General features: G+C 54.5%; 5 protein-coding genes across 8 annotated transcripts; 4 read left to right on the forward strand and 1 right to left on the reverse strand.

The window, feature by feature from the left end:
• Positions 1-9: 9 nt before the first annotated feature.
• On the reverse strand, positions 10-7,534 carry RXRB (retinoid X receptor beta). Its single transcript, XM_036766200.1, has 10 exons — positions 7,417-7,534; positions 6,215-6,465; positions 5,656-5,812; positions 4,929-5,108; positions 3,456-3,628; positions 2,944-3,073; positions 2,613-2,745; positions 2,397-2,488; positions 1,722-1,827; positions 10-1,395 (listed from the first exon to the last, which is right to left on the reverse strand). Exons 1-10 carry the CDS (start codon positions 7,433-7,435, stop codon positions 1,248-1,250), a joined length of 1,389 nt encoding a protein of 462 aa, XP_036622095.1. The 5' UTR covers positions 7,436-7,534; the 3' UTR covers positions 10-1,247.
• A 302-nt stretch (positions 7,535-7,836) lies between these two features.
• SLC39A7 (solute carrier family 39 member 7) lies at positions 7,837-11,841 on the forward strand. Of its 4 annotated transcripts, none has more exons than XM_036766199.1 (9): positions 8,011-8,075; positions 8,351-8,518; positions 8,591-9,046; positions 9,162-9,330; positions 9,454-9,525; positions 9,688-9,837; positions 9,997-10,140; positions 10,363-10,559; positions 10,983-11,781. In XM_036766199.1, exons 2-9 carry the CDS (start codon positions 8,360-8,362, stop codon positions 11,253-11,255), a joined length of 1,620 nt encoding a protein of 539 aa, XP_036622094.1. In that variant the 5' UTR covers positions 8,011-8,075; positions 8,351-8,359; the 3' UTR covers positions 11,256-11,781. The 4 variants fall into 4 exon arrangements, with proteins under 4 accessions (XP_036622091.1, XP_036622094.1, XP_036622092.1 ...); XM_036766197.1 differs by having other exon boundaries at positions 8,555-9,046; positions 10,983-11,780; XM_036766196.1 differs by having other exon boundaries at positions 7,837-8,075; positions 8,351-9,046; positions 10,983-11,841.
• Positions 11,842-12,145: 304 nt separating this feature from the next.
• On the forward strand, positions 12,146-14,477 carry HSD17B8 (hydroxysteroid 17-beta dehydrogenase 8). The gene is made up of 9 exons (XM_036766202.1): positions 12,146-12,252; positions 12,515-12,732; positions 12,831-12,947; positions 13,095-13,187; positions 13,262-13,347; positions 13,540-13,624; positions 13,759-13,801; positions 14,041-14,115; positions 14,293-14,477. The coding sequence occupies exons 1-9, from the start codon at positions 12,207-12,209 to the stop codon at positions 14,307-14,309; spliced, it is 780 nt and encodes a 259-aa protein (XP_036622097.1). The 5' UTR covers positions 12,146-12,206; the 3' UTR covers positions 14,310-14,477.
• Positions 14,478-16,045: 1,568 nt separating this feature from the next.
• Positions 16,046-19,087, forward strand: RING1 (ring finger protein 1). The gene is made up of 7 exons (XM_036766201.1): positions 16,046-16,185; positions 16,407-16,557; positions 16,709-16,869; positions 17,007-17,222; positions 17,400-17,795; positions 18,081-18,354; positions 18,678-19,087. The coding sequence occupies exons 2-7, from the start codon at positions 16,480-16,482 to the stop codon at positions 18,777-18,779; spliced, it is 1,227 nt and encodes a 408-aa protein (XP_036622096.1). The 5' UTR covers positions 16,046-16,185; positions 16,407-16,479; the 3' UTR covers positions 18,780-19,087.
• Positions 19,088-19,381: 294 nt separating this feature from the next.
• On the forward strand, positions 19,382-24,048 carry LOC118858023 (zinc finger protein 436-like). The gene is made up of 7 exons (XM_036768450.1): positions 19,382-19,394; positions 19,756-19,772; positions 19,858-20,131; positions 20,245-20,376; positions 21,435-21,506; positions 22,058-22,171; positions 22,754-24,048. Exons 1-7 carry the CDS (start codon positions 19,382-19,384, stop codon positions 24,046-24,048), a joined length of 1,917 nt encoding a protein of 638 aa, XP_036624345.1.
• The last annotated feature ends 755 nt before the right edge of the window (positions 24,049-24,803 follow it).

Here is a 24,803-nt window from a genome sequence, read left to right on the forward strand (position 1 = left end):
ACCCCTACATCCAGAAAAGCAGCGGCTTTAATTTGAAAGCATTTTTTGGAAGGAAAATTCCTGTGGGAGAGCTGGAACCTATAGAATCATGCAGGCCCCAGAAGACACCCCCTCCCCTTTCCCTAGGATTGACCCCTTCCTCCAATCCCTGCAGCAACCCTGCCTCCTCAAACCAGGAGCTCTCCCAATTAGGGAGGGCAGGGCAAAAAGTTAATGTGAGTAATGGGAAGACATGATTATGGAGGGAGATGGTGCAATCAGGTATGGGGTGGGGGTGGGGGGGTCAGTGATAACCGAATCATCTCGAAAGCATCTCTCTTGAACAGCTCCCTACTCCAATCACCCCTCTCCCTGGCTTGGCTGCCCAGCTAGACTGGGCGGATAGAAACGGTGAAGTTTGGGGAGGACAAATCACTCATGCTTGGAGATCCCCAGGGATGGATACAACCTATACCCTTCCCTTAACACATTTCTCTTTCACCAGCAGGGAGGTCTTTGAGACTAACCCCTGGCTCTCCCTGTAAAAACTCAGCAAACCAAGGTGGGGAAAAAGCCAGTCTATCCTCTTTCCCATCCTACTCCCTTTCAGTCTGACTGGAAAGGGAGATGGCCATAAAAAGGATGTAAGAAACAGGCTGTTAAGATTTCAGAGTGATTCCTCTCCCGGTCACTATTATCGTCTCCCACAATCTTTCCATGTCTTCATAAGGGAGGGAGGCATGAGCCCCATGGCCAATGTCCATCATCGTGTGGAGGGGTCCTGCCCCCCAATGTCCATTTCTCTGGGTGAAGAACAGAGCCCCCATTTCAATTGTCTCATTCAAAAAATGGGGAAGGGGAACAAGCTCAAAAAGTCCCCAGACAGAGGAACAGGGTCCTAGGAGAGAAGCACAGCAGATCCCCAGTGCTGTATCGAGGGAAATAGATGGGGGAGTGAGGGAATTTCTTTACCAGTATGAGAACTCAGTTCAAAACTTGGGCATCCTCCATAAGTTAGAGGACCAGGCCAGCTGAGGACAGGGACCACCCCATCCCTCTCAGGGTTCTGGGGTCTCCTTGGATGGTGGCATCACATGAACTAGTATAAACCCTCAGAGGGTTTCAGTTTAGTTCTGATCTCTATCCAAGGTCCTGAAGCTTTCTTCCCCACCCTCACCTCCCACAGTTTGGGGCCCATCTTGCATTCCAGCCTCCCTCTAGGCCTCCATCCAGGTATGAGGGTCACCTCGCCCTTCTATTTTTCAATGTTAGGCAAGCTGGTGTGGTGCCTCTAGCATTTCCATGAGGAAGGTGTCGATGGGTGTGTCCCCGATGAGCTTGAAGAAAAACAGATGCTCCAAGCACTTGAGGCCAATAGATCGGAGGGCAGGGAGACGAAGGAGCAGCTTTGCAAACCTGGGGTGGCAGGGAGGGAGAGTGGAGGAGGAGATGGGGGCCAGGGGAGATAAGGGGAGAACATCAGAAACCCCTCCATAAAAATATGTGTGTGTGTGTGTGTGGAGAGGGAGAGGGAGAGAGAGAGAGAGAGAGAGAGAGAGAGAGAGAGAGAGAGAGAGAGAATTTAGAGAGAACTTAGAGAAAGAGACAAATTAGATACACACACATACTCATTACTGGCATCACCCCCCCCCCCATCCCCCATCTCTCCCTCCCTCCTCTTTAGTTCCACAAACAAATACTTTCCAAGGCTCTTCCCTGCCCTGTCCTCCCTCTCATCTCACCGTCCCTGCTGCTCAGGGTATTTCTGTTTACAGTATGACTCCAAAGATGCATAGACTTTCTCCCTCAGAATCTCTACCTCCCCAGGGTTGGAGAGGCCCTTGGCATCTGCAGGAGGGGAGGAGAAAGTGGAATGGGAAAGGATTAGATGAAGAAAACAGATGAAGAGGAAGATCAGAGAGAAAGAGTAATAACGAGGTCAAGGGTCCCTCCCCTCCCCATCACTCTCACTCCCAGGGAGCCCTCTACCTCCACATTTAGCATTGTTTTGCAAGTGTTGGCTGTATTTTGTCTTTCCAGGACACTAGGGAGAAAAAAAATGTCTCTGGGTTATGAAATAGGGTATCTATCCCCAAACTAAGCTAAGAGGGTGAATTTTGAAATTTAGAAGCTGTTAGAAGGGATTGTGGAGATCACCTAGTGTAACCCTATGGTTTTATACATAAAACTGAAGTCCACAGAGAAGTGACTTGTCCAAAGTCACACAACTAATAACTGGCAAAGCCAGGACTTGAACCCAGGTCTTCAAAGGCTGAAGTTCAAAGTTCTTTTCACTACTGCAAAATGCCTTCCATAACAGAAAGTTATATTTAGGGAAAGGTTGCTTGCTTACTTGGGAGATCTCTGGATTATCTGGGGTGGGTAGGGGTATCTCATATAGAAAAATGTCTTCCTACCTGGATTGAATAAGATAATTGCCCTCAGACAGCCAAGTTCTGTCTTATCCATTCGCATATCACGCATCTTGGACACCAGTTCGGTCAGCACCCTAGGGACAGGCATGGGAGTCACACTTCTATCTAGCTCAGGAAACCAAACAACCAAAGATCAGCCCACATCCTCCTCTGCACCAGCCAACTGCCTAGTCTATGAGTGCCCCAGGGAACACTGACCGGTCAAAAATGGCTCCAACACCAGCTGAATGAGCAGAGTTTCGATGGACATGGAGCCCTGTGGCAAGGAGGATGCCATCCCTGACGGAGATGGAACGATGGGAGAAGGAGGCGATGAGGAGCTCATTCCAGCCTAAGAGGCAGAGGCCATTCGGTCAGGTGCCAGAGACCAGGCTGGAGAGTTACTGGAGCTGAAGGGGGCAGTGAGTTTCCCTACTAGAGACAGTCTGTTCACCTAGAGGTGACTCAGGGTAATGGTCCCAGGAAACCAGGAGGTCACATGGAGATAGGGTCAAAAGGTCACCTAGACCAAAGGATAGAAATCACTGACCTGCTCGAAGCAGGATGACCTGGTCATCCAGAGGCAGAGAGGAGAAGTGTGGGATCCTTTTTGCCCACTCGACCAGGGTAAACAGCTGTTTGTCCGCTGCCTGACAGATGTTAGTCACAGGGTCATTTGGCTGAAGGAGAATGATACACATAGTTGGGGAAATATTAGGACCCCACCCCCTCTCTTACACAAATACCGCCCCCCATGCCCAAGAGGTTCCACTCCCCCTCCCCCTAGCCAGGGCTAGAGTCTTCCCATCATTTAAATTTCTATTCCATCCCTTATTGCTGGGGGAGGGAGGGTTGGGAAAGGAGGGGAAGTATTATACTTTGGGGATAAGGGAGGGGAGGGAAGTTTGTTTATGTGTCTTAAGTATTCCTGCCCTGCAAACCATTCCGATTTCAATTACTACTATTTGGATTATTGGGAGCCAGAGGGACATCAGATCTATATTCAAGAACTCCCTCCCCCCGGCGTCATTTGAGAGGGTGGATCTCTCCCTGGTCACTCACGCTACTGCCGCCGCCCCCGGCCCCCCCGGGCCCTTCTACGCCCTGGTCACTCTTCTGCTCCACGGCGAGTTCAGCCTCCAGGATCCTGTCCACAGGCATCTCCTCAGGGGCCCCCCCGGCCCCCTCCCCTTCCCCGTCCTTCTCCTTGCCCCTTTGACGCTCCTCCTGTACCGCTGGGAAGGTGGGAGGGGGGAGAAGAAAAATGGGTGGGAAGTCAGAAGTGGGTCATGGGGGGAAACAGCATAAGAGTCAGTCATGTTCTTGGGGGTTATAGGGGACTATGGAGGTACCTAGAGGATGTAGAGAAGTTAGAGGTGGGTGACTTGGTGAAGGAGAAGCAGAGATCACCTAGAGGGTCGGAGAAACTCTAACTAAATCCAAACACTCTCTTGTTTAGATAGGTTTTCAGAAAGCGTTTTTACATTCCTCACCTCACTTGATCCCTTGCAACAATTCTACGAGGTAGATAAGGGTAAGTACTATTACCCCAATTTTATATGTGAGGAAACCAAGTCTCAGAGAGGTTAAGTGACAAGGGTCACGTACCTGGGAAGTGGAAGAGCCAGGACCAGAACCCAGGTTATGTGATTCCTGGTAGAGTTTAGGAAAATGTCACTGCTTGACCAGTATGGGTAGGGAAAAAAAGTCAGGACTTGCAGTTTTCAAGAGACCTAGGTTCTTGTTCTGGTTCTGCAACTTACTGGCTGTGTGACCTTGGGCAATTCACTTCCCCCTTGATGAACTTGTTTCCCAATCTGTAAAAATGAAGGGGATGGACTAGATGATCTCTAAGGCTCCTTCCAGCTCTAACATATTTGGATTCTTACAGTGAGACTCTCAGGTAGTAAAGGAAAAAAGAAGTAAGACTTCCCCGAGCCTCCCCCAAACTTTATGTCACAATGGGGACAGAAAAATCCCCCAGAGGTCACAGAAAAGAAAGGTTTGAGGGAGTTCCTCCTTGAACCACACAGACAAATGGTCAGGAACCAGAGACCAGAGAAGAAACAACAAGATTACAGAGTGGAGGAGAAAGCCAGAGAGGCCATGACCACAAGTTATAGAGAGTAACGGTTGATGGAGTGGAAGAGGCCAGAAACACAGGGAGGGTCAAAGAGCTAGTTCCGCTAGATGGGTTCCAGAAAGTTGCTAGATCTGGGACAGACACACCAAGGCAGAACCACTGAAAGAGGAGGTTAGAGAAACCAGATCAGGATCTTTGGGGGAGACCAGCTGAAAGTGGAAATGAGGAAAGAAGACGCATGGCAGAGGAGGAAGAAAGGGGCAGAGGGGATGGTTTCCTTACTCTGGTTCTCTTTCTCTTTCTGGCTTGACTCTAAGGTTGTAAGATAGGGGCTGGTGGGCACTTCAATCCACTTCCCCCATATGACCTCAATGAAGGAGAAATTGGAAAAACCAACAGGTGGGACAGGAAGAGGGGTGGGGCTGTATCAGGGTACAGAGCTGATTTCTTACCCTCCCTCTTCATGCCAGTGGCAAGGCATTTCTGGTAGCGGCAGTACTGACAGCGATTCCGTTGCCGCTTGTCCACAGTACAATCCTTGTTGTCGCGACACGAGTAAGTCAAATCCTTTCGGATGGTTCGCTTGAAGAAACCTTTACAACCTTCGCAGCTGTAGACCCCATAGTGTTTGCCTAGAATGGCAGATAACGGGAGGCGGGGGGGGGACACACAAATAGCTAGAGAGAGACACTCCCCACCCAGATCTAGCAACTTTCTGGAACCCCAGGGTAGGAAGACTCATCACCTTTCCCTCTGAACCCCTGCAAACATGCGCCCTGTTGTGTTGTCTAAAACAAGAACAGGGCCCAGGGCCCAGGGCCGCTGACAGCTTACAGCCAAGTATAAGTTCAGCTATGCCCATTCTGTATACAGATTTTTACATACAGGCCAAGTGATGCGCCCCTAAAACTAGTAAGTGAAGAACTAGGTTTCAAATTCAAGTCACCCGATTCTAAGACCATTACTCCATATATATTATGCTTTACCCTCTTTAACCTTGACGGGTGACCTGTGGGACATATCCTCCCATTCACCCACGCAGGTCCTGAAGCTCTCCCCAGGCCCCTTCTCTGCCTCTTAGATGACCACCAGTCATTTATCTAAGTTCTAACTGCCGCAAGTGGGACATGGCCTGGCCCCTTTTCTCACTGAGCTTTGAGTGACCCCATGACACCATACCTGAACTTCTGTCCCCACAGATTGCACAAAGACGTTTGCCAGCCCCTGGACCTGCTGGGGGAGGTGGACAGTGCAGGCCTCGAACACCCAACAGTGGTGGCTTCACATCTTCCGGGGGGCCGGACCCTCCCCCAGGGAGTGACACTGTGGAGTTAATCTGAGGGGATATTACAGGGATGTCTGTTGGGAGGGCTGGTGGTGATGGTGACAAGGACCTAAATCTACTCTCCACCTCTTCTATTATCTATCTATCTATCTATAGGTGGGAAACAGGGCAAAGGAGATTGAATACAGGCCCAAGGATGATGGGAAGAGGGGTCAAGGGAATAAAGTAGAATTGTCAACTTTAAGAGGGATTGAAAGGTTATTTGTTATGGTAAAAAAAAAAAAGGGGGGGGGGGGACCAAGGACATTATGGATCAAGATATCAGAGGTCACAAGGCACAGAGATTCACACCAGGGCCTGGTGTAATGAAAGATCACCAGGTTATATGGAAATTCAAAGCAGGATCAAGGGTTATATATAGCTCAAGAGGATCACGGGATCACAACAGCTCACCTGGGGACTGCTGACAGGGCCATAGGGTCCAGGAGGGGCTGGGGGAGGCAGCCCAGGCGACCCCATGGAGGAGCTGATGACAGGGAAGGGGGAGCCAAGTGGGAGTTGGGGTGGGCCCCCTGTTCCTAGAAGGGATGGAGCTGCAGAGGGGAGGGGAGCCAGGGGGGGCCCAGGAGGAGAAGGGGGAGGGCCCCCCCGGGGAGGGGGTTGTGGGGATGAGCTCAGGGAGGAGCTGTCTGGGCTTCTACAGTCTGGCATGGGAAGACAGGAGAGACAGAAACAGAGATGTAGAGAGACAAAAAAAGAGAGAGATAATCAGTCTTCATCTGGTCAACTACTCCAATTCAAATTCAACACACATTTATTGAGAGCCTACTATGTGCAAGTTCCCGTGGTAATCTCTGGGGACACAAAGATAAAGGGAGATTTTTAAACTTTCTCCAGCCCAAGTGAATTCACTTTATTCGCCGTTAATCATTTTTTTGGTTCGCCCAAAGCAGCCCAGGGCTCCCTCTGGTTAGGAAGTTTGGGGGTGGGGGTGGGGGAAGGAGAGAATTGGAGTAAAATGACAAACTCCCATGCTGCTCTTCTCGAACTGGGCAGAGATTCGTGACCCTCTCATTTTACGGGAGGACATCGAGGCCCAGACAGGAAAAGCCGACTGCTCGGGGTCCCGCGGCCGCTAAGAGCCGAAGCTAGCATTCGAACTCAGGTCTCCTCTGCCCAGCCGGGAGCCCGAGGCATGAGACGGCAGCGGGCCGGTCTGGGAGTGACGGAACGATGACCGCGGACGTTCGGGTCCGAACTGAGTTGGGGTGGCCCGCAGCCCGCCTAGTCTCAGTGTGGGTGGGGTCACAAGCGAGGTGCACGAACGGCCCCCCGGGCATAACCATACCAGCCTAAGATCGGGGTCGGGGTCGCCGCAGGGGGAGATTGGAAGATGCTGACCCCTCCCTGGCACGTGCTCCGCCCCCCAGCCCTCCTCCTCTCCAATCCCTCCCGACTCCAGCAGAGTGCTGTCCAGTCCCCTCGTCCCACTCCGGGCTCTCGATTTAACGGGGAGCGAGACCCTCCCAGCGTTCGGCAGGGAAGGGGGAGGGGAGACGGTAGGCAAAGACACCCGTGGGTGTACTTAGAAGGGGAAGAAGACATGCACATGACTCGGGCTCGCCCGCCCTGGCCCTACCCTGCCGACCACTCACCCCGCCCGCTGTCGCCCATCCCGTCCCGCTCCCCCCGGCTCCGGCTCCGGCTCCGGGGCTTGTTGTTCTCCGGCCGCCACCTCCACCCGCCGCCGCCACCACCACCACCGGGTCCCGGCCCCACAATGCTTCGCGCCACGCTCCCCCGCAGGCCCACACTGCCCCGCGGCATGGGGGCTAGAGAAGGTTCCATGGGGGAGGGCAAAGCTACCAACGGCATGGCCCTCAGAAGGAGGTGTGGAAGGACTTGGAGTCGGATACCTACGGAACTCTGGGGTCGGGAGAGAAGGGCAGGATACTGTCAGGGTCTTGGAATGGGGCGCCAGATCTGGCGGAACAAGGTACTTCACTTTGCCCTATACCAAGATGGCAGCACCGTGGTGACAGCCATCTAGGTAAGGACAGGAAGCTGCTGAGTTCGCTTCCGCCCTTCACCAAGATGGAAGAAGCCGAGCCGTTCTTTCCGGCTGGCCCGCTTCCTCTGTATACGCATGCGTATCAAGGGATAAGTTTCCCCGTAGCTCCAGCTGAGAGAGCCGCTGTCCGGGTAAAGGAAAGGGGCGGAGAAAGGGCGGAACTTCCTCTTCTCGCGGGAGCGAGGGACGCGGGAGTGCCACGTCCGTCCGTGTGAACCGGGGAGCGAGAAGACCCCGGAGCCGGTGAGACCCCCGCCTCCGTTTGCATTCGCGATCCCCTCATCCTCTCCGGGTACCATAGAGACGGTGGCCCAGAGGGAACACCAAACTGGAATTCCCGAAGACTAGCGAGACTTTCCCAGGGACCAGAGAGCCTGGGGAGGGGATGCGGGGCGGGGGGAGGGGGAAAGGAGTCAGAAAGACTACAGACCATGGTTGGGGAGAACAGGAAAGCAACCATACTGGAGAATAGACCCCTTGGATGGACCCAGAAGGGTCACTATCTCTCTTCTTTTTAGATAATCGCCATGGCCCACGGAGTCCCAGGGGCCAGATGCTGGGCAGCTGTGGGGTTGGTGACTTGGGTTGCCTTAGAGCTGCTGGTGTCTGGACTTGGGGGCCACGCAGACTTGCATGAAGATATGCATGAAGATTTCCACCATCCTGGCCATGGGCACTCACATGAGGATTTCCACCATCCTGGCCATGGGCACTCTCATGAGGATTTCCACCATCCTGGCCATGGGCACTCTCATGAGGATTTCCACCATCCTGGCCATGGGCACTCACATGAGGATTTCCACCGTCCTGGCCATGGGCACTCACATGAGGATTTCCACCATCATGACCATGGGCACTCACATGAGGATTTCCACCGTCCTGGCCATGGGCACTCACATGAGGATTTCCACCATCCTGGCCATGGGCACTCACATGAGGATTTCCAGCATCATGGCCATGGACATTTGCATGATGATCTCCATCATGGTCACAGACATGCACCAGGACATCATGGCCACACACATGAGAGCTTTTATTATGAGTCTGACTCCTTGCACAGTAGACAGTCACATGAAGGAAATGGACACAGAGGTCACACTCATGACCATGGACACAGCCATGCTCATGAATACGGACAAAGCCCTAAAGGCATTGGGGATTCTGAGGTTCTAGGCAGTGGGCAGGACTTGGACACTGTCAGTCTTTGGGCATATGTGAGTTCCCAGAGAATAATGGGGATAATGGAAGGGGTTATGTGGCGTGGGATCCCACCCTTATATAGTAATTAACTTATATTCTTGACTTATTTCCTTAATCCCAACTTCTTAGGCTCTGGGGGCTACAGTGCTGATCTCAGCAGCTCCATTTTTCATCCTATTCCTTGTGCCTGTGGAATCCAATTCTCCTCAGCACCGCTCACTCCTGCAAATCCTGCTCAGCTTTGCCTCAGGGGGACTTCTGGGAGATGCTTTCCTGCACCTGATCCCTCATGCCCTGGGTGAGTGATCTCTGACCTCTAACCTTCCATTTCCCCTCAGTCTCACTCTGCCTTACACTTTGAGTCTCCGTTAGCTGTGATGTTTATAGCGTAGGCTCGATATTTCCGACCTTCTTTTCTCAGAACCTCATTCTCATCATGGGGATGTAGAACCTCAGCTTGAGGAAAGACTAGGACACGGACACTCCCATAGCCGTGAGGAGGGAATGGGGGGAGGAATGGGGCAAAGTCTGGGTCTGAGGTGGGGGGAGGGTATTTGACCATCTCCCCCACTTTCCCCAACTTTATGCCAGAGGATGTGGGGGGATCGAGGGACTGTTTTTCTATCTTAGTATCCTTCTGTCTCCCTGCCCTCAGACCAGGGCCCCATTCTCTCTGTTGGGCTCTGGGTTCTCGGTGGAATTGTTGCCTTTCTTGTGGTGGAAAAATTTGTGACACACGTGAAGGGAGGACACGGACGCGGACACGGACATGGACACGGGCACGGACACGGGCACGGCCAGCGTGGTAAGATTTAGAAATACCTTCTCCCCTATACTTCATTCTCCTGCCTTGGGATTTCAGGAAGGTGGTGGTTATCTAGGAATCTTCTTGGCTTAGGGTTGAATCTGCCTCTGAATGAAATGGGGAGATCTCATCATTCTGATCACTCTTTTCTTTCCTCAGAATCCTCCAAGGAAAAACAGAGCTCCGATGAGGAAGAGAAAGAGAAGGAGGTTGGAGGAGCAAGGAGGAGAAGAGGAGCAGGCAGACAGCCCAGTGATGGTCCGGTGAAACTGCTTAAATCTGAAGAGGAGAAAGGAGGCTCAGGTGAGGGATGTGGGACGGTGCCTGAAACATTCTGAAAGTTTGGAGACTGCTTGGGGGAGGGGGTGGTATTTTCATGAGCCACTGTTTATTGTTACATCTGGTCACTATGCTTAGATATTGTTTATCTAAAAGTCATTTTGGGGTGAATATGGGAGCTATAGAAGTGGCTGAGGGAATTTGGAGTATCTTACTGTGTTCACCTTCCCTGCTTCTCCTGTTCAGACTTGCGTGTGTCTGGATACCTAAACCTAGCTGCTGACCTGGCTCACAACTTCACAGATGGTCTCGCAATTGGGGCTTCTTTCCGAGGGGGCCGTGGACTAGGGATCTTGACCACACTAACTGTCCTGCTACATGAGGTGCCCCATGAAGTTGGGGATTTTGCCATACTTGTCCAGTCTGGCTGCAGCAAGAGGCAGGTCAGTAATTGGGGGAATCAGGAACATTCCACAAGTATCTGTTCCTCCAAGGTACCTCTGGAACCCCTTAGCTCTTGATTCCTTGCCACTGTCTCTGATCCCATCCCCCCATATCACCTCCCTGAAATCTTGAGAAATTAGCTTCCCTGTATTCTTTGTGTTTTCTCTGTTGTTTCAAGCAGGAATCAGTACTTTCTCTTTCTTTCTCTGGTATACAAATTATTTCTACTTTTTTACCTCTTTAGACTCTAGACTTTGAAAAAGACAAAACAAAAAAATTTCAAGTCCCTCTTCTTGCCCATATACTGCATGCCTTTCCACAAGCCTCAGGACATTAACTTACATTTTATCTCTCACCAGGCATAATTTTGAAGGTTTCTCTCTTTTTCTTTCCCTTCCCCAAACCTCCTACCCCCGCTTCAGGCAATGCGTCTTCAACTGCTGACAGCACTGGGGGCCTTAGCAGGCACAACCTGTGCGCTCTTGGCTGAAGGAGGGTCCCAGGGAAACAGTGCTGCTGGTGGTAGTGGTTCAGGTTGGGTCCTCCCATTTACAGCTGGTGGCTTCATCTATGTGGCAACTGTGTCTGTATTGCCTGAGCTACTGAGGGAGGCTTCTCCCCTGCAGTCCTTGCTGGAGGTCCTGGGGCTGCTGGGTGGAGTTGCTATGATGGTGCTGATTGCCTACCTCGAATGAGAGGTGGGAGACCCCTCCCCCTAAACCCTGGAGGGTAGAGTGACTTGGATGGGGGCACTAGCCAAAGGGAGGAGGAGCCAAGTACCAGAACAATATACAGTCTAGAAGGGCAATGAACTTGGGTCGGCCCTATAGGCCTGAAGGTCTCAGAGGGCAGTAGACTTGAGAATGAGACGCTAGAATGGCCGTAGTACTGAGAATTCACTGACAGTGAAGTTGGATTTTAGGTGGCATGGCTAAATGTGGCCATGGTAGAAGGGCCAGCCCCAAGAATCAAGGAAGAGGGACCACAGAATAGGGACTCCTGTCACCTGTGTCCCCCATACCTGTTTTCAAGGGAGCAAGTTGCCCCAGCTGCTCCTCCATCTCTCCTCTTGAGGAGGGCGTGCCTTTCTGAAAGGCCTGAGCCCTGGACCGAGGGGGTGGAGGGGAGGGGTCAGGATTAAGGTCAATCGTGTACAGTGATTGGGGGGGCTTGTTACTAATCTTCCACCTGTTTAGTTTTTGCTTTTTTTATATGAGTGGGGGGGGTCGGATTGGGGGAAGGGTGGTGACCGGAAATAAAGGCACCGGCTCTTTCACCCCATCTGGTGTCCTGTCTTAATTTCGGGAAGGGGCGCAGCGTTCCCAGCCTCTGGTCACTTCTTGCCTGGGGCTTGCACTCTAGGGAGGTGATGCGCATGTATTCAGTCCTGATTGGCTCCAAGTTCTCGGCCCCGCCCTCTCTCCGCCCATTGGCTTGGGGCCGAAGTCCTTACCATGGCTGCCCAATGCGCATGTATTCAGTCCTGATTGGCTCCAAGTTCTCGGCCCCGCCCTCTCTCCGCCCATTGGCTTGGGGCCGAAGTCCTTACCATGGCTGCCCAATGCGCATGTATTCAGTCCTGATTGGCTCCAAGTTCTCGGCCCCGCCCTCTCTCCGCCCATCGGCTTGGGGCCGAAGTCCTTACCATGGCTGCCCAGCTTCGGCTGCGTTCAGCGCTCGCCCTGGTCACAGGTTAGGGAGCCCCGCCGCACTTCGCGAGGAGGGAGGCGCATATTCGGGCGCTGGGGACATGGCGCGACATGGGCTTCCCGGGGCGGTGTTGTGCCCCTGTCCCCGCTCCCCTCCTTTGCCCAGGCTCTAAGGGTGATGTGCCCGGCGTTGGGTCCCGGGGCGTTCCCCGAGCTGCCCCCGCCTCCGACGCAGGCGCCCGCCTTCTGCCTTGGCCCGCATCCCGGGTCCGGCGTCTGTACTCCTTCCTCTCCCGATTCCCTAGGTGCGGGTAGTGGCATCGGCCGGGCAGTCAGCCTGCGCCTGGCCAGGGAAGGGGCCCTCGTGGTGGCAAGCGACCGGGATGGGGCAGCGGCCGAGGAGACTATGCGGCTTCTGGAGGGGCCGAGGAGTGAGGCTGGGGCTGGCCCCGGGTGTCACGCGGCTTTCCAGGCTGATGTGGCCGAGGCAGGGGCGGTGCAGGGGCTGATAGAGCAAATCCAGGTGAGAGCGAGTCCGTATGAGTCCACCCGTGGGAACGGGAGAAGAAATTGCTCTCACGCGCCTCTTTCTCCACTTCGTACCCTTCCTGTCTCCCCCAGGCCTGCTTCTCCCGCCCACCATCAGTGGTGGTCTCTTGTGCGGGCATCACCCGGGATGAGTTTTTGCTCCGAATGCCTGAGGATTACTGGGATGAAGTCATCGCTGTCAACCTCAAGGTCTTGGCCGCTGAACGTTTCATATCCTGTGGTCCTCCTGATCGAGTTACCTGCCTAGGAGGGAGGGAGAGGGGGTGCCCAAAGTAAGGAGAGTGCTGAGGGCTATGACCACCCACCATCTTTGCCATCTTTTCCTTTCATTTTCAGGGCACCTTTTTGGTCACTCAGGCTGCAGCTAGAGCCCTGGTATCCAGTGGCTGTGCTGGATCCATAATCAACATTGGCAGCATCATAGGAAAGGTCAGCCTGGGAAAAGGCAAATGGGAGGAAAGGGAAAGGGTCCCTTGTGATCTCTAACCATGACTCATCTACAGGTGGGGAACCTGGGGCAGGCAAACTACGCAGCATCCAAAGCTGGAGTGGAAGGAATGACCCGAACTGTGGCCAGAGAACTTGGACGGTTAGCCTGGGGAGATGAGAGGGATCATTAAGCTAGTTACTCTGTAAAGTGCCAAAGTAACCAGCCCCCTGGATGTGCTTGATCCCAGCTCAGCTAACAGTAGATAGACTGATATCCAGCCTGGCAATCTCTAGGGTTAGAATGGGGAATTAGCAATCATCAGTGGTTAGTGATAATTTTCCCTCCTCACAGACATGGAATCCGATGTAACTCCATTCTTCCAGGATTAATTATAACACCCATGACAAAGAAAGTACCACAGAAAGTATTGGACCAGGTAGGGGTTACCTAAATCCCTCCCTCGCTACCCATCAAACCCTTTCATAGAGAAAATTCTGGACAAGAAGCAGAGGCCAAAGAAACCACTTCTCCATAAAAATCCTTCCTTTCCCATTGTATGTCTACTTTCAGATAACGTCACAAATTCCGATGGGCCATCTGGGGGTTCCTGAGGGTGAGAAACAAGGATGAAGAAAACGGAGAAAACATGAAAGGGGAGACAGAAACTGGGGTGGAGATTGAAAGATGCCCTTGGGCATAACAAGGCTAGGGTGTTTGCGAGGTGATGTCCTTAGGGTTGGGAGTTATATGTTACTTTATGTTCCTTGCCTTGGTTATTTTTGGGGGGAGGGGGGAAATCATTCCTGGGATCCCGTGGGCAGCAGTAGTCAGAATTCTGAACCCTTTCCCCAGATGTGGCAGATGTGGTGGCATTTCTGGCATCAGATGACAGTGGATACATCACAGGGACCACTGTGGAAGTCACTGGTATGATTAAAAGAGAATTGGAAACAGGACTCAAAAAAGGGAGGAGTTAATGGAAACCTCTGAAACAATTCTTGAAAAACTGGGGATGATGTGGGAGGTTGGAGAAATCCCTATTCCAAGCTTTTCTCTTTTTCTCTCTCCTCCCTCTCTGTTTCTCTGTGTTTCTGACCCTCCCAGGAGGTCTCTTCATGTAATTCCCACAGCGTCCCATGACACTGAACTTATCTCTTCCCCCAAGCAGCACCACGGCCAGGCAAAGGAAGATTCAGATAGAGGGTGGGGGACCATCGACTGTATGTTGGGAAGACAAGTTATGAGAAAAGGGTGTCTGTGACCCTAATAAATTCCAAACCTTCCTACCACCTCTGGCTCCTTCTTGTGTCCAAGCCTTCAGACTCCTCCCCATTTCCTCCTCCCCTTCTTCTCCTGGTGGGATTGTTCCCATTCAGTGGCTCGTTTCCCAGGGCAACCCCCGCCGCCGGGTGTGAGAGGGAAAGAGTGTGGGATACAGTGCCGGCAGAAGGAGGGGTCTTGGCCCCACCCCTGTAGACAGTGCCCCACATCCCCGAAATTCCCCCTAACTTTTCCTGTCCCTGTGTCCCGCAAGGGGGAGGGGGACAGGGAATCCGCGCAGCCATACTCCTGACTCTGGCCTTGGTAAGGGGGGACAACGTGGAACAGGTGCCTCAACCTTCATCCTTTTTCTCTCAGTCCCCTTTCTATTCCCCCCCCCCCTTCTCGATGCTTCACAATAGTGCAGCCGGCCCGGGGTCGGGGTGGGGGGTGGGGGATTAGGGGAGGTGGCCAGGATTAGGGGAGGGGGCCAGCCACTGAAAGGGGCCGGAGGGGATGAAAAAGAGGCCGGGGGAGAAAAGAAAGGAGGAGTAATGGGGAGGGGAGAGGAGGGGGCCGGGGGCGAATCGCCTCTGGATCCCACTTAAGGACTGGCCACGGACGGAAGGAGAGAACAGGGAAGTGGGGGGCTCGGAAGGGAGGGAGGACCGGGAGGGAAAAAGGGTGGTCCACGGGGGCAGGGTGGGGGAAGAAGAAACAACTCCCCCACCTCCGCCGATTCCCCGCTCGGTCCCCAGCTTGGTCTCTGGTCCATGTGTACCTGCTCGGGCGCGGGTCCGGGCTCCTCTCCATCTCCCGTGCAGTTCCCGCTCCCATTCCTTTTCAGAGCTGGCATCCCTTCCCTGCCCTTCCCTCCCCATCATCTCCCCCCTCCTCCCACCCCCAGACTGGTCCAGGTCTCTACCCGCTCCCCTCCTCATCGCCCGGGGCGGCCCCCTTACCCCGATCACAGCTCTCTCCGGCCCCCACGGGCGGGGCTCTCTATCCCCTGGGTGACCCTCCTCCTCCCCGGGCCGCGGCTCTTGATTGTCCAAACGCAATTCTCGTGGCTCCGGCCCTCGAGAGTTGAGTCTGGACATCCCGAGCCGCGGCCCCCAAGCCTCGCCGAGGAGGGCGGACGAGGGGACTTCGGGACGCCTGACACAGAAGAGAGGAGTCCCTGAGGCGGAGCGGGGGGGTGGGAGCGAGGACTCCGGGGCCGTGCCCTTGGGACTGGGGGCGCCCGAACCCCGGGGGCAGGGACGGGAGGCGATGGGGATAAGGGCGGCGGCGGGATGCTGGGAGCGGCAGGGGGGCTGGGGGCTGGGGGCGGGCGGCCGAGGGGAGGAGCGTGCCCCTCCCCCAGTGCACTGCGGCGTGGGCAGCCGCCGGAGGCGCGTCCCGTCCAGTCCCGTCTCCATCCCGCGTGGAGCTGGGGGAAGGAGCCCCACGTGGAGCAAGACAGCGCCGCGCTAGCCCGTCCCCTCACGTGGAGAGGGTGTGTCACGTGTGCAAAGGGAGGGGCACCCCCTTCGTTCCACGTTCCACCCGCGTTCCGAGCAGCCCGGTGACGTAACCATCGTTCTGAGTCAGACAGGGGAGGGAATGGGGAGGCGGAAGTGACGCAAGGGCCCGAGCGCCCCAGCCATGGCGGCGGCGGGAGTGGTGGCGGCGGCGGCGGCGGGACCGGGGTCCTGAGTGGGAGGGACCGCGGACTGAGCGAGCTGGGCCCGGGAGGTACGCGGCGCTGGGGCACTGGGATGGGGTGGGACGCTGGCGGCGGGGCGAGCCCGAGAAGAGGGCCTGGGGCTGGGGGGCGGGGGGAGGGAAAGGAGGAGGGGAGGGGGAGGGGAAGGAAACGTAAGGGGGCGGGGCCTCGGGACCGGGGCGCGTGCAGAAGGGGCGGGTCGAGGCGGGGAGGACTCTCACCCCCCTTCCACTCCCCTCCCCACCCCCAGGATTCCTTCGGCTGCTCCTTGGTGGCCCTGTCTGCCCCCAGATCTCGGGGGTGGTGGTCGACTCCTTGTTACCATGGCGACCCCGGCGAATGCACAGAGCGCCAGCAAAACATGGGAACTGAGTCTCTATGAGCTGCATCGGACCCCACAGGTGAGGAGGGGGGGCTCTCCCGCGCACCCCTATTCCTGGAACGTATACTATTTCTTGGGAATTTCCACCTTCCTAGGAGACCCAAAGGTTGCATCTCTCCTGCGCTTCTCAAGCGTGATCTCGCTGCCTGCCCCTCTCGCCCCTCTTGCAGGAGGCTATCATGGATGGCACGGAGATTGCCGTTTCCCCACGATCCCTCCATTCAGAGCTCATGTGCCCAATCTGTCTGGACATGCTGAAGAACACCATGACCACAAAGGAGTGTCTCCATCGCTTCTGCTCCGACTGCATTGTCACTGCGCTCCGCAGCGGGTATCAGGAGCCCCATGCGCTGGGATGGAGTGGGGCGGTGTGTGTGGGGGAAAGGATCCGTGCCTTTGCCGCTGGTGGAGATCTTCTAGACCCCTGTTACCGGTTAACGTTTTAAGTGGTTTCTTTCCTCGATTCAGGAACAAAGAGTGCCCTACCTGTAGGAAGAAGCTGGTGTCAAAGCGGTCTCTTCGGCCCGATCCAAACTTTGACGCCCTGATCTCCAAGATTTACCCAAGTCGAGAAGAGTATGAGGCACACCAGGATCGTGTCCTCATCCGGCTTAGCCGTCTGCACAACCAGCAAGCGCTGAGCTCCAGCATTGAGGAGGGGCTCCGGATGCAGGCAATGCACAGGTATGAAAGTGGTCACGCTGAAGTGCTAGGTACGGAATTCTGGAAGGTTTCTGGACATGGGATAGGCAAAAATTCGTGATTCTCACTTTCTGAGTCTTTGACCTCCCGACATCTGATCTCTGACTCCATAACCTTCCTACATGCTGATTTCCTAACTGGTGTTCTTTGCCTCTACAGGGCCCAACGTGTAAGGAGGCCAATGCCAGAGTCAGACCAGACAACAACAATGAGTGGTGGGGAGGGCGAGCCTGGTGAGGGAGAGGGAGATGGGGATGGGGAAGATGTTAGCTCAGACTCCGCCCCAGACTCCACTCCTGGACCTGCCCCCAAACGACATCGAACAGGAGTTGTGGGAAGTAGCAGTGGAGGGACAGGGGGAGGGGCTGCTGGAGGTATAGGTGGGGGAGCAGGTTCTGAGGATTCTGGGGACCGGGGTGCCCCCCTGGGTGGCGGGACCCTGGGTCCACCGAGCCCACCTGGGGCCCCCAGTCCTCCTGAGCCAGGAGGAGAGATCGAGCTTGTGTTCCGGCCCCACCCTCTGCTGGTCGAAAAAGGAGAATACAGTCAGACTAGGTGAGGAGATTCCACCCCCCCAAGCAACTATCTAAAAACTGGGGAACCGGGGACCAAATGGGGTACCTCAAAGTTACAGAGCTTCCGTCCCATAACCAAGACAATGATTTTATCCAGCAGTTTGGCCTCCCCGAACTCAAAAACATACCTGATGCACAATCGTGGTCACCTCCAAACTCTAAACAGAAAAGACACTCCTAGAAAATCCCATGAGTGGGATTCAACATATCTTGCATCCTATCAGGCCTTTGCTTTTTTCACTGATCATTTGCCCCCATTCCTCAGATATGTGAAGACGACAGGGAATGCCACAGTTGACCACCTCTCCAAGTACTTGGCTCTAAGGATTGCACTTGAGCGGAGGCAGCAACAAGAGGCTGGGGAGCCTGGGGCACCAGGTGGAGGAGTCCCAGAAGCTGGAGGACCTGAGGGAGGTGGGGGGGAGGCACCAGGAACTGGAGGAACTGATGGGCCAGAGGAGCCAGCCCTGCCCAGCCTGGAGGGTGTCAGTGAGAAGCAGTATACCATCTACATCGCACCTGGGGGAGGAGCTTTCACGGTGAGAGATAGGAGGGAATGATTGGGGGGGGGGGGGGGTTGGGGATGAGAGAAGTTTAAGATAAAACGCTGTCCATTCACCCTGTCACTAATCAGCTTTTCTGTATACTGTTCTCTCCCATTTTTCTCCTTGTCCTTCTGTTTATCTCCCGTTACTTTCCTCTTCTATTCTTATTTTCTTCCTATTCCTCTCCCTCTTCTCTTTTCATACTTGGATACTTTTCTTCATATCTCTTCTGTTCCCTTTTTTCCTTCCCTCCCTACTGATACCAATCTTTTCTCTCCTTCCCTCCACTTTCTTTCTGGTTTATTCCATATACCCAGACCCTGAATGGCTCACTGACCCTGGAGTTGGTGAATGAGAAGTTCTGGAAGGTGTCCAGACCCCTGGAGCTGTGCTATGCCCCCACTAAGGACCCCAAGTGACCCAAGGGGTTGGGGATCATAGGGCTTCTGTGTGTATGTCCTAGCTCCGCCTCCAGGTCTGTGTTCCCCCCACCCACCACCCCCTTACCCTGCCCGGCGGGCCGGCGAGAGGACACCGATGAGGACAAGTGGCTTTTATACAAAGTGTCTATATCAGATTCTTCTATATTGTACAGAGTGGGGTGTGCGCCCCCAACTCCTTCCTTTTCTACTCACCAGTCACCTCCCTTCTGTAATGGGGATACTGTGGAGGAAGGAAAACCTCCCTTTCCCCCAAAAACAACGCATTTGCTTTTTTTTCTTTGAAATTTGTGTCTGTCTGTGTGTTAGGGGAGGGGGGACATAGGGGCCATGATGCCTCCGTGGAAAAAAACCATTCTTCCTTTGGGAGAGGGGGTTGGGAAAGGCGGCTAATACACCTTGAAAGCTGGCAGGAGCAAAGTGGAAGAGATACAAATACCTCCCCAATAAACTAGAGCTGGCAAGCAGAGGCCGCCGCCGCGCCGCTAGTTCAGGTCCCTTGTCCTTGGTGGTAGCTCCAGCTCCGTGGCGCTCCGCCTCCCACGCCGCTGAGAGGGGCGGGAGTTGAGACTACGATTCCCATGAGGCCTCGGGGTAGGGGATCGCTGGCCCTAGAACGCTGCTGTCCCGAGGGCCTGTGGGAGTTGTAGTTCTTGCTTCCCCAGACAGTTGGAGGGGCGTGGAAATCATCCATTCCCTTTCCCTCCCACCAGGTGGGTAGAATGTGGGCTCGGGAGCCGAGACTGGGCTGCAGGGGCTGAGAAGAAGTGACAGGGTTCGATCCCCATCTTCGGGAAGGCCAGCGGGAGGGGAAGGGGGTCGGCTCCGGGAGGGATCAAGGGCCCCCCGCCCTTTCTTTGGGCACTCTGCCCCTCACTTCCTGTTTCCGCTGCTCGTCTCATCCCCCCCCCCCCAAATTCCTGTGGCTGAGCTCAGTCCGCTGTCTTGCTGGCAGACGAGTCGGTGGTGCAGGTAATTGGCCCGCCCGGCCCCCTCCCTAATACCCCGACCCCAGGCGTCAGTCCTCCCCAGCCCCTGGACCCTCTCACCCCACCAGGATCCTCAAAATACCAGGGACCTTCCCACACCCTCTAGATCTGTGCTGTGGACCCTCCCACCCACCCCACCCCCCCGGCATCCTCAATACCAGGGACCCTCCCACATCCCCGGGACTCTATACCGGGGACCCTCCGTGGGTCGCTGGACCATCAATAGTAGAGACCCTTCCCGAGACCCAGGATCCTCGATTCCGTGGACCCCCAGCCCTCGATCCTCAATACAAGGGACTCTCCCACCCCTGAAACCCTCCCACAGCCCCAGGGCCCTCAATAGTAATAACAGCCCCAGAACCCTTCAATACCGGAGACACGCCTCTGCCCCTCCCACTCAACCCCAGCTCTCAATACCCGAGACCCTACCACTCCCAGACCCTTGTGATCCTCAGTACCAAGGACTCTCTCACAGCCTCCGACCCTCCTACAATTCGAGGACACTCCCACAGCCCTTGGGGATCTTCACTATCAGGGACCCTCCTATTCCCGGTCCCTCAACACAGGGGACTCACAGATCCTTTACTGTAACCTTCCGACAGTCTTTAGAGCCCCTCAATGCCAAAACCCTCTAAAGACCCCTGGGACCCTCGATACTATAGATCTTCCTCTCAATTCCTGCGCCTTCCCACAGCCTTTGGGACTCTTCAATACCGAGACCATGCTACAACCCCCCATCCTGGACATCCAATACCAGGGAGCCTCCCCAGAACCAAAGACTCTTCCTATAGCCTCTGGGAATGCCCCAGTGCCATAAACTCTCCCAGTTTTTCCCCAATATCACCATCTCCCATAGTTCTAGGAACCCTGCAATATCAGGGACTCTCCTACATGTGTCTTCTCCAGCTTTGAGCGTCCTCTAATAACCACATATACTCCTCCAGCCCCCCAACATCAAACCCAGGCAGCACCTCCCCAGTCCCCAGGATTCCTAATAAGTCATCCTAGTTCCTGACCTATATAACCCTGCAACCCACTTCTAAATACCTCCCCAGGCATCCTGTTCCTGACTCCCCCAGCTTGCCTTCTTTTCCTCTGTCCCTGATCTGGGAGGTGTGGTGTTTCTGGCATGCTAGGGGAAGGGAAGACGAGACCAGTCTGAGCACTGAGGCGTTGTTTGCTCAGCCTGAGCCTGGTGCCCCAGAGAAGTCTAAACTTGCTAACTTCATGGTGCCTGGAAGAAATCTCAAGAGGTGGGCGTGAGGGGAGGGGCAGGATGATGTGGAAAAAGGAGGGGAGAAAAGGACTAGAAATGCTTGAGGAGAGAAGTGGAATTTATCTCTTCTCTATTTTGGTTCCAGAGACAGTGTCCCTTCCCCTTCCCTCCTCATCAAACCTAACTTCCCAGTGGCCCTTCCTTTCTACCTGGTCGGGCTCCCCTCTTACTCCACCCTGGCGCAGCCTACAATTCCCCTTTCCCCCTGCCCTTCTCCTTCCTCCCCATGTCCCTGTCCCTCCCCTTCTCCTCCAGCTCCTATGTCACCTACATCCTCCCATCCTCCTCTACTCTCTACTTCTCACTTTTCCCCCCCTTCCCCCTCATTGTCTTCCACTCTTCACCTTGATCCCCCACCCCCCATGCCAGTGACTTTCACAGACATGGCCGTGTATTTTGGAGATGTCATGTGGGAAAGCTACCGGAACCTCATCTCCTTGGGTGAGTAACTACCCACCCCCCAAAAAATACCACCCTGATTCAGACATTCATTTTATCGGGGTATTGAATTAAATTGAAATGCTAAATTGAGAGGTGATGTCTCTGAATTCCCTGCATAGAACCCTAGCATTTTACACCCCTCCTAGAGGTCCCTAGCTCTCTCCTCTCTATTCCCCCTCAGGCATCCTGCTTCCCCATCTCCTGAGTCTTCCTGAACCCAGCAATCAGATATTTGTCAAGCACTTTGAATTTGCAAGTATCTATACTAGATGTAGAGGATATAAAAGCACACCAAAAAGGTGTCCTACTGTCTGTTTGGGAAGATGAGACGTACAGAAACTGACAGTACAGTGAAGTGTATGCTAAATACCATTTAATAGACCGTAAGTGCAAGATTCCTGAGGAAAAAAAATCACAGCGATCTAGAGTGGTCAAGAAAGACTTCATGGAAAAAGAAACTTGAGCTGGGCCTTGAAGAATGGTTAGGATTCAGCTGGGGGAGGGGCAAATATCTTAGGCAGAATAATGAATCTTGTTCTTTCTTGCTCCAGGATTTCCAATCCCCAAACCAGAATTGATCACTCACCTGGAGCAAGGGGCTGAGCCATGGGGTCCAGGGTCTCAGGAGTCTGAAGAAAAGGGAGTCCTGAAAGATCTCTACCCAGGTGAGTAACTAACAAGGAAAAGATCTTTTTGCCTTCACCCTTTGCATCCTCCTCCTACCCCAGAGAAGGAATCATCAGGTCTGGGACTGAGAGCTTGACAGGGCTTTGGAAATCAAGTGGTCTAACCTCATTTCGCAGGCAAGGAAACTGAGGTCTAGAGAAGAGAATCTGCTTGACTAAAAGTGGCAGGAGCAGGAGTCCTGAGGTTCTCCTATGCCAAGACCATTGCACTTCCTAGTGTATCACACTGCCCCAAGGAGGGAGCACCACCTGACACCTCTTCACTTTCCTAAACTATACTTTTGCTTCCCAGTAACTGGGGAGAATCACCAAAGTCCTTCCCCTTGCCGTCAGTAGAGAGGGCTAACCTCTGCCCCCCATCTCTTCCTCCTTCTGCCTCCAGGGATACAAGCTGCTCTCTGAGATGTCCTGCTCCACTCTCAATCCCTTCAGGGATGCTATCTGTCAGGGAGGGCGGGGAGGAGAGCAGCTTCCACAGGGATTCTCCAGTTCACCACAAGATCCTCATTTTCCTCTATTTCCTGCTTCATTTCCTTGATTCCACCACTGTCTCTTTCACAGGCATGAGGACCAAGGAAGAAGAGGAGACAGAATCAGTCCCTGACCCTCCCTCTGCCTTGGAGGGTTCCCCACCACCAGCCACACCGTGTGGCCCAGCCCTGCCCCCACCCCCAGCATCCCCACCCCCACCCCCAAAGCCCTTTTCCTGCCCTGAATGTGGTTCCTGCTTCTCAAGACGCTCCCACCTCTCACGCCATAGGCTGATCCACTCTGGCGAGCGCCCCTTCCCTTGCCCTGAATGTGGCAAGTGCTTTGCCCAGGGTGCCCACCTTGCCTTGCATCTGCGTTCCCACACAGGCGACCGACCCTATTCTTGCGGTCAGTGTGGCCGAAGCTTTCGCCATGGCTCCCACCTGGCCCGGCACCGACGTACACATCTGCCTGAGCCCCCCTACCGATGTGGCCAGTGTGGCAAGGGTTTCTCCCAGAGTTCTGGGCTCCTGCAGCACGCCACTGTCCACACAGGCGAGCGTCCCTATATCTGTGCTGTTTGTGGCAGAGGCTTTGGCCGCCACCCCAGTCTCATCCGACACCAGAAGTCTCATTCAGGTGAACGCCCCTTCCCCTGTCCTGAATGTGGCAAGCGCTTTACTCAGAGCGCCAATCTTGCCCGCCACCTTCGGACACACACTGGAGAGACACCATACCTGTGTGGGGAGTGTGGACGTGGCTTTAGCCAGCACCCTCGCCTCGTGGCACACCGAAAAGCCCATCACACAGGACCCCCACCCCCACCTCCTCCTGTCCACTCCTGTGCTGACTGTGGGCTACTGTTCCCTCAGGCTCTGGCACTGGCCCGTCACCGGGCAGCCCAGCATGGTGGTGAGAAGCCATTCCGCTGCACCCAGTGTGGGGAGGGTTTTGGCCACCGCTCGAACCTGCGACGCCACCAGCGTGGTCATGGTGGGGAGCGACCATACCGCTGCAGTCAGTGTGGCAAAGGCTTTGGTCAAAGCTCAGGGCTGGTCCAGCACCAGCGTGTTCACACTGGTGAGAAGCCCTTCCGCTGTCCAGACTGTGGGCGTGGATTCCGCTATAGCTCCAACCTGGCACAACATTACCGTGGCCACACTGGGGACCGGCCCTTCCGCTGTGAGCACTGTGGTCGTGGCTTTACCCGTAGTTCTCACCTGCTGCGGCACCGTGCTACACATGGTGGGGAGGATGGAGGTGAGGACTGTGGGCCTGGAGGGGTCCCTGTGCTGACAATTAAGGCAACATCCCTAAGTCAGGAATCCCCCAAGGAATCTGGAGAGACTGCCCAAGTGATCGAACCCCTATCTCAGCCAGAGTGATCTATTTATTCCCTGTGGTTGGAGCAACCGAGTCTGACTCCAGCCTTATCTTTGGCCAAAGTGACCCCCAAAACAACCACTTTCTTGTGGTCCAAATGATTATTCTCCCCTTATCTTTCCTCAGAGAGGGGATGACCAGCTCACTCTGCCCATGCCAGGAGTGAGAGTCCCTAAGTGCCCTCCTTGTGTCACTGGCCTGGAGGGGGTGAGGTTCCCTGTGCCTAAGGAAGAGTATTCCCCAAAGGAGAGTAAGCGCCATGTTCATTTTGGGTAGAGAAAAGTTCTCCGTCTTCATCTTTCTCTGTCTGAGGGGCTTGGTGAGGCTGTCTCAGGGATAGCTGGGAATCACTGGTCTCTGCAGGAGACCTCAAGGGAGATAAACTGAATCCCTGCCTGGGATACAGAGAAACCACATACAGAGATGTTAGTGAACCTCTAGAAGTTGCACTTGGTCCTTAACTGCCATCCCTTTAATTCTCTGTCTGACCTCATGATGCCCTGGAAGCTACCTGGGGTCCTCTCTTCTCTGGGTACCAAAGAGCTATCTCCAATTTCCTCTGACAATGTGATCTCCCATCTCCCTAGGGGTCACTAAACACTGACTACAGAACTCTCTAAGGGTTCCAGAGCTCCCTAAAAGTCCTTGTCACACTTGAAGCCAAGAAGACAGGCAAGCCAGGCTATCCCCTTCCAGTTACATTCCCTTACATTACTAACATTCTATAGAAAACCTGTGATTTCTGTGCTGTAGGTGC

The sequence above is a fragment of the Trichosurus vulpecula genome, chromosome 7, assembly GCF_011100635.1.
Source record: "Trichosurus vulpecula isolate mTriVul1 chromosome 7, mTriVul1.pri, whole genome shotgun sequence".
Taxonomy (NCBI): domain Eukaryota; kingdom Metazoa; phylum Chordata; class Mammalia; order Diprotodontia; family Phalangeridae; genus Trichosurus; species Trichosurus vulpecula.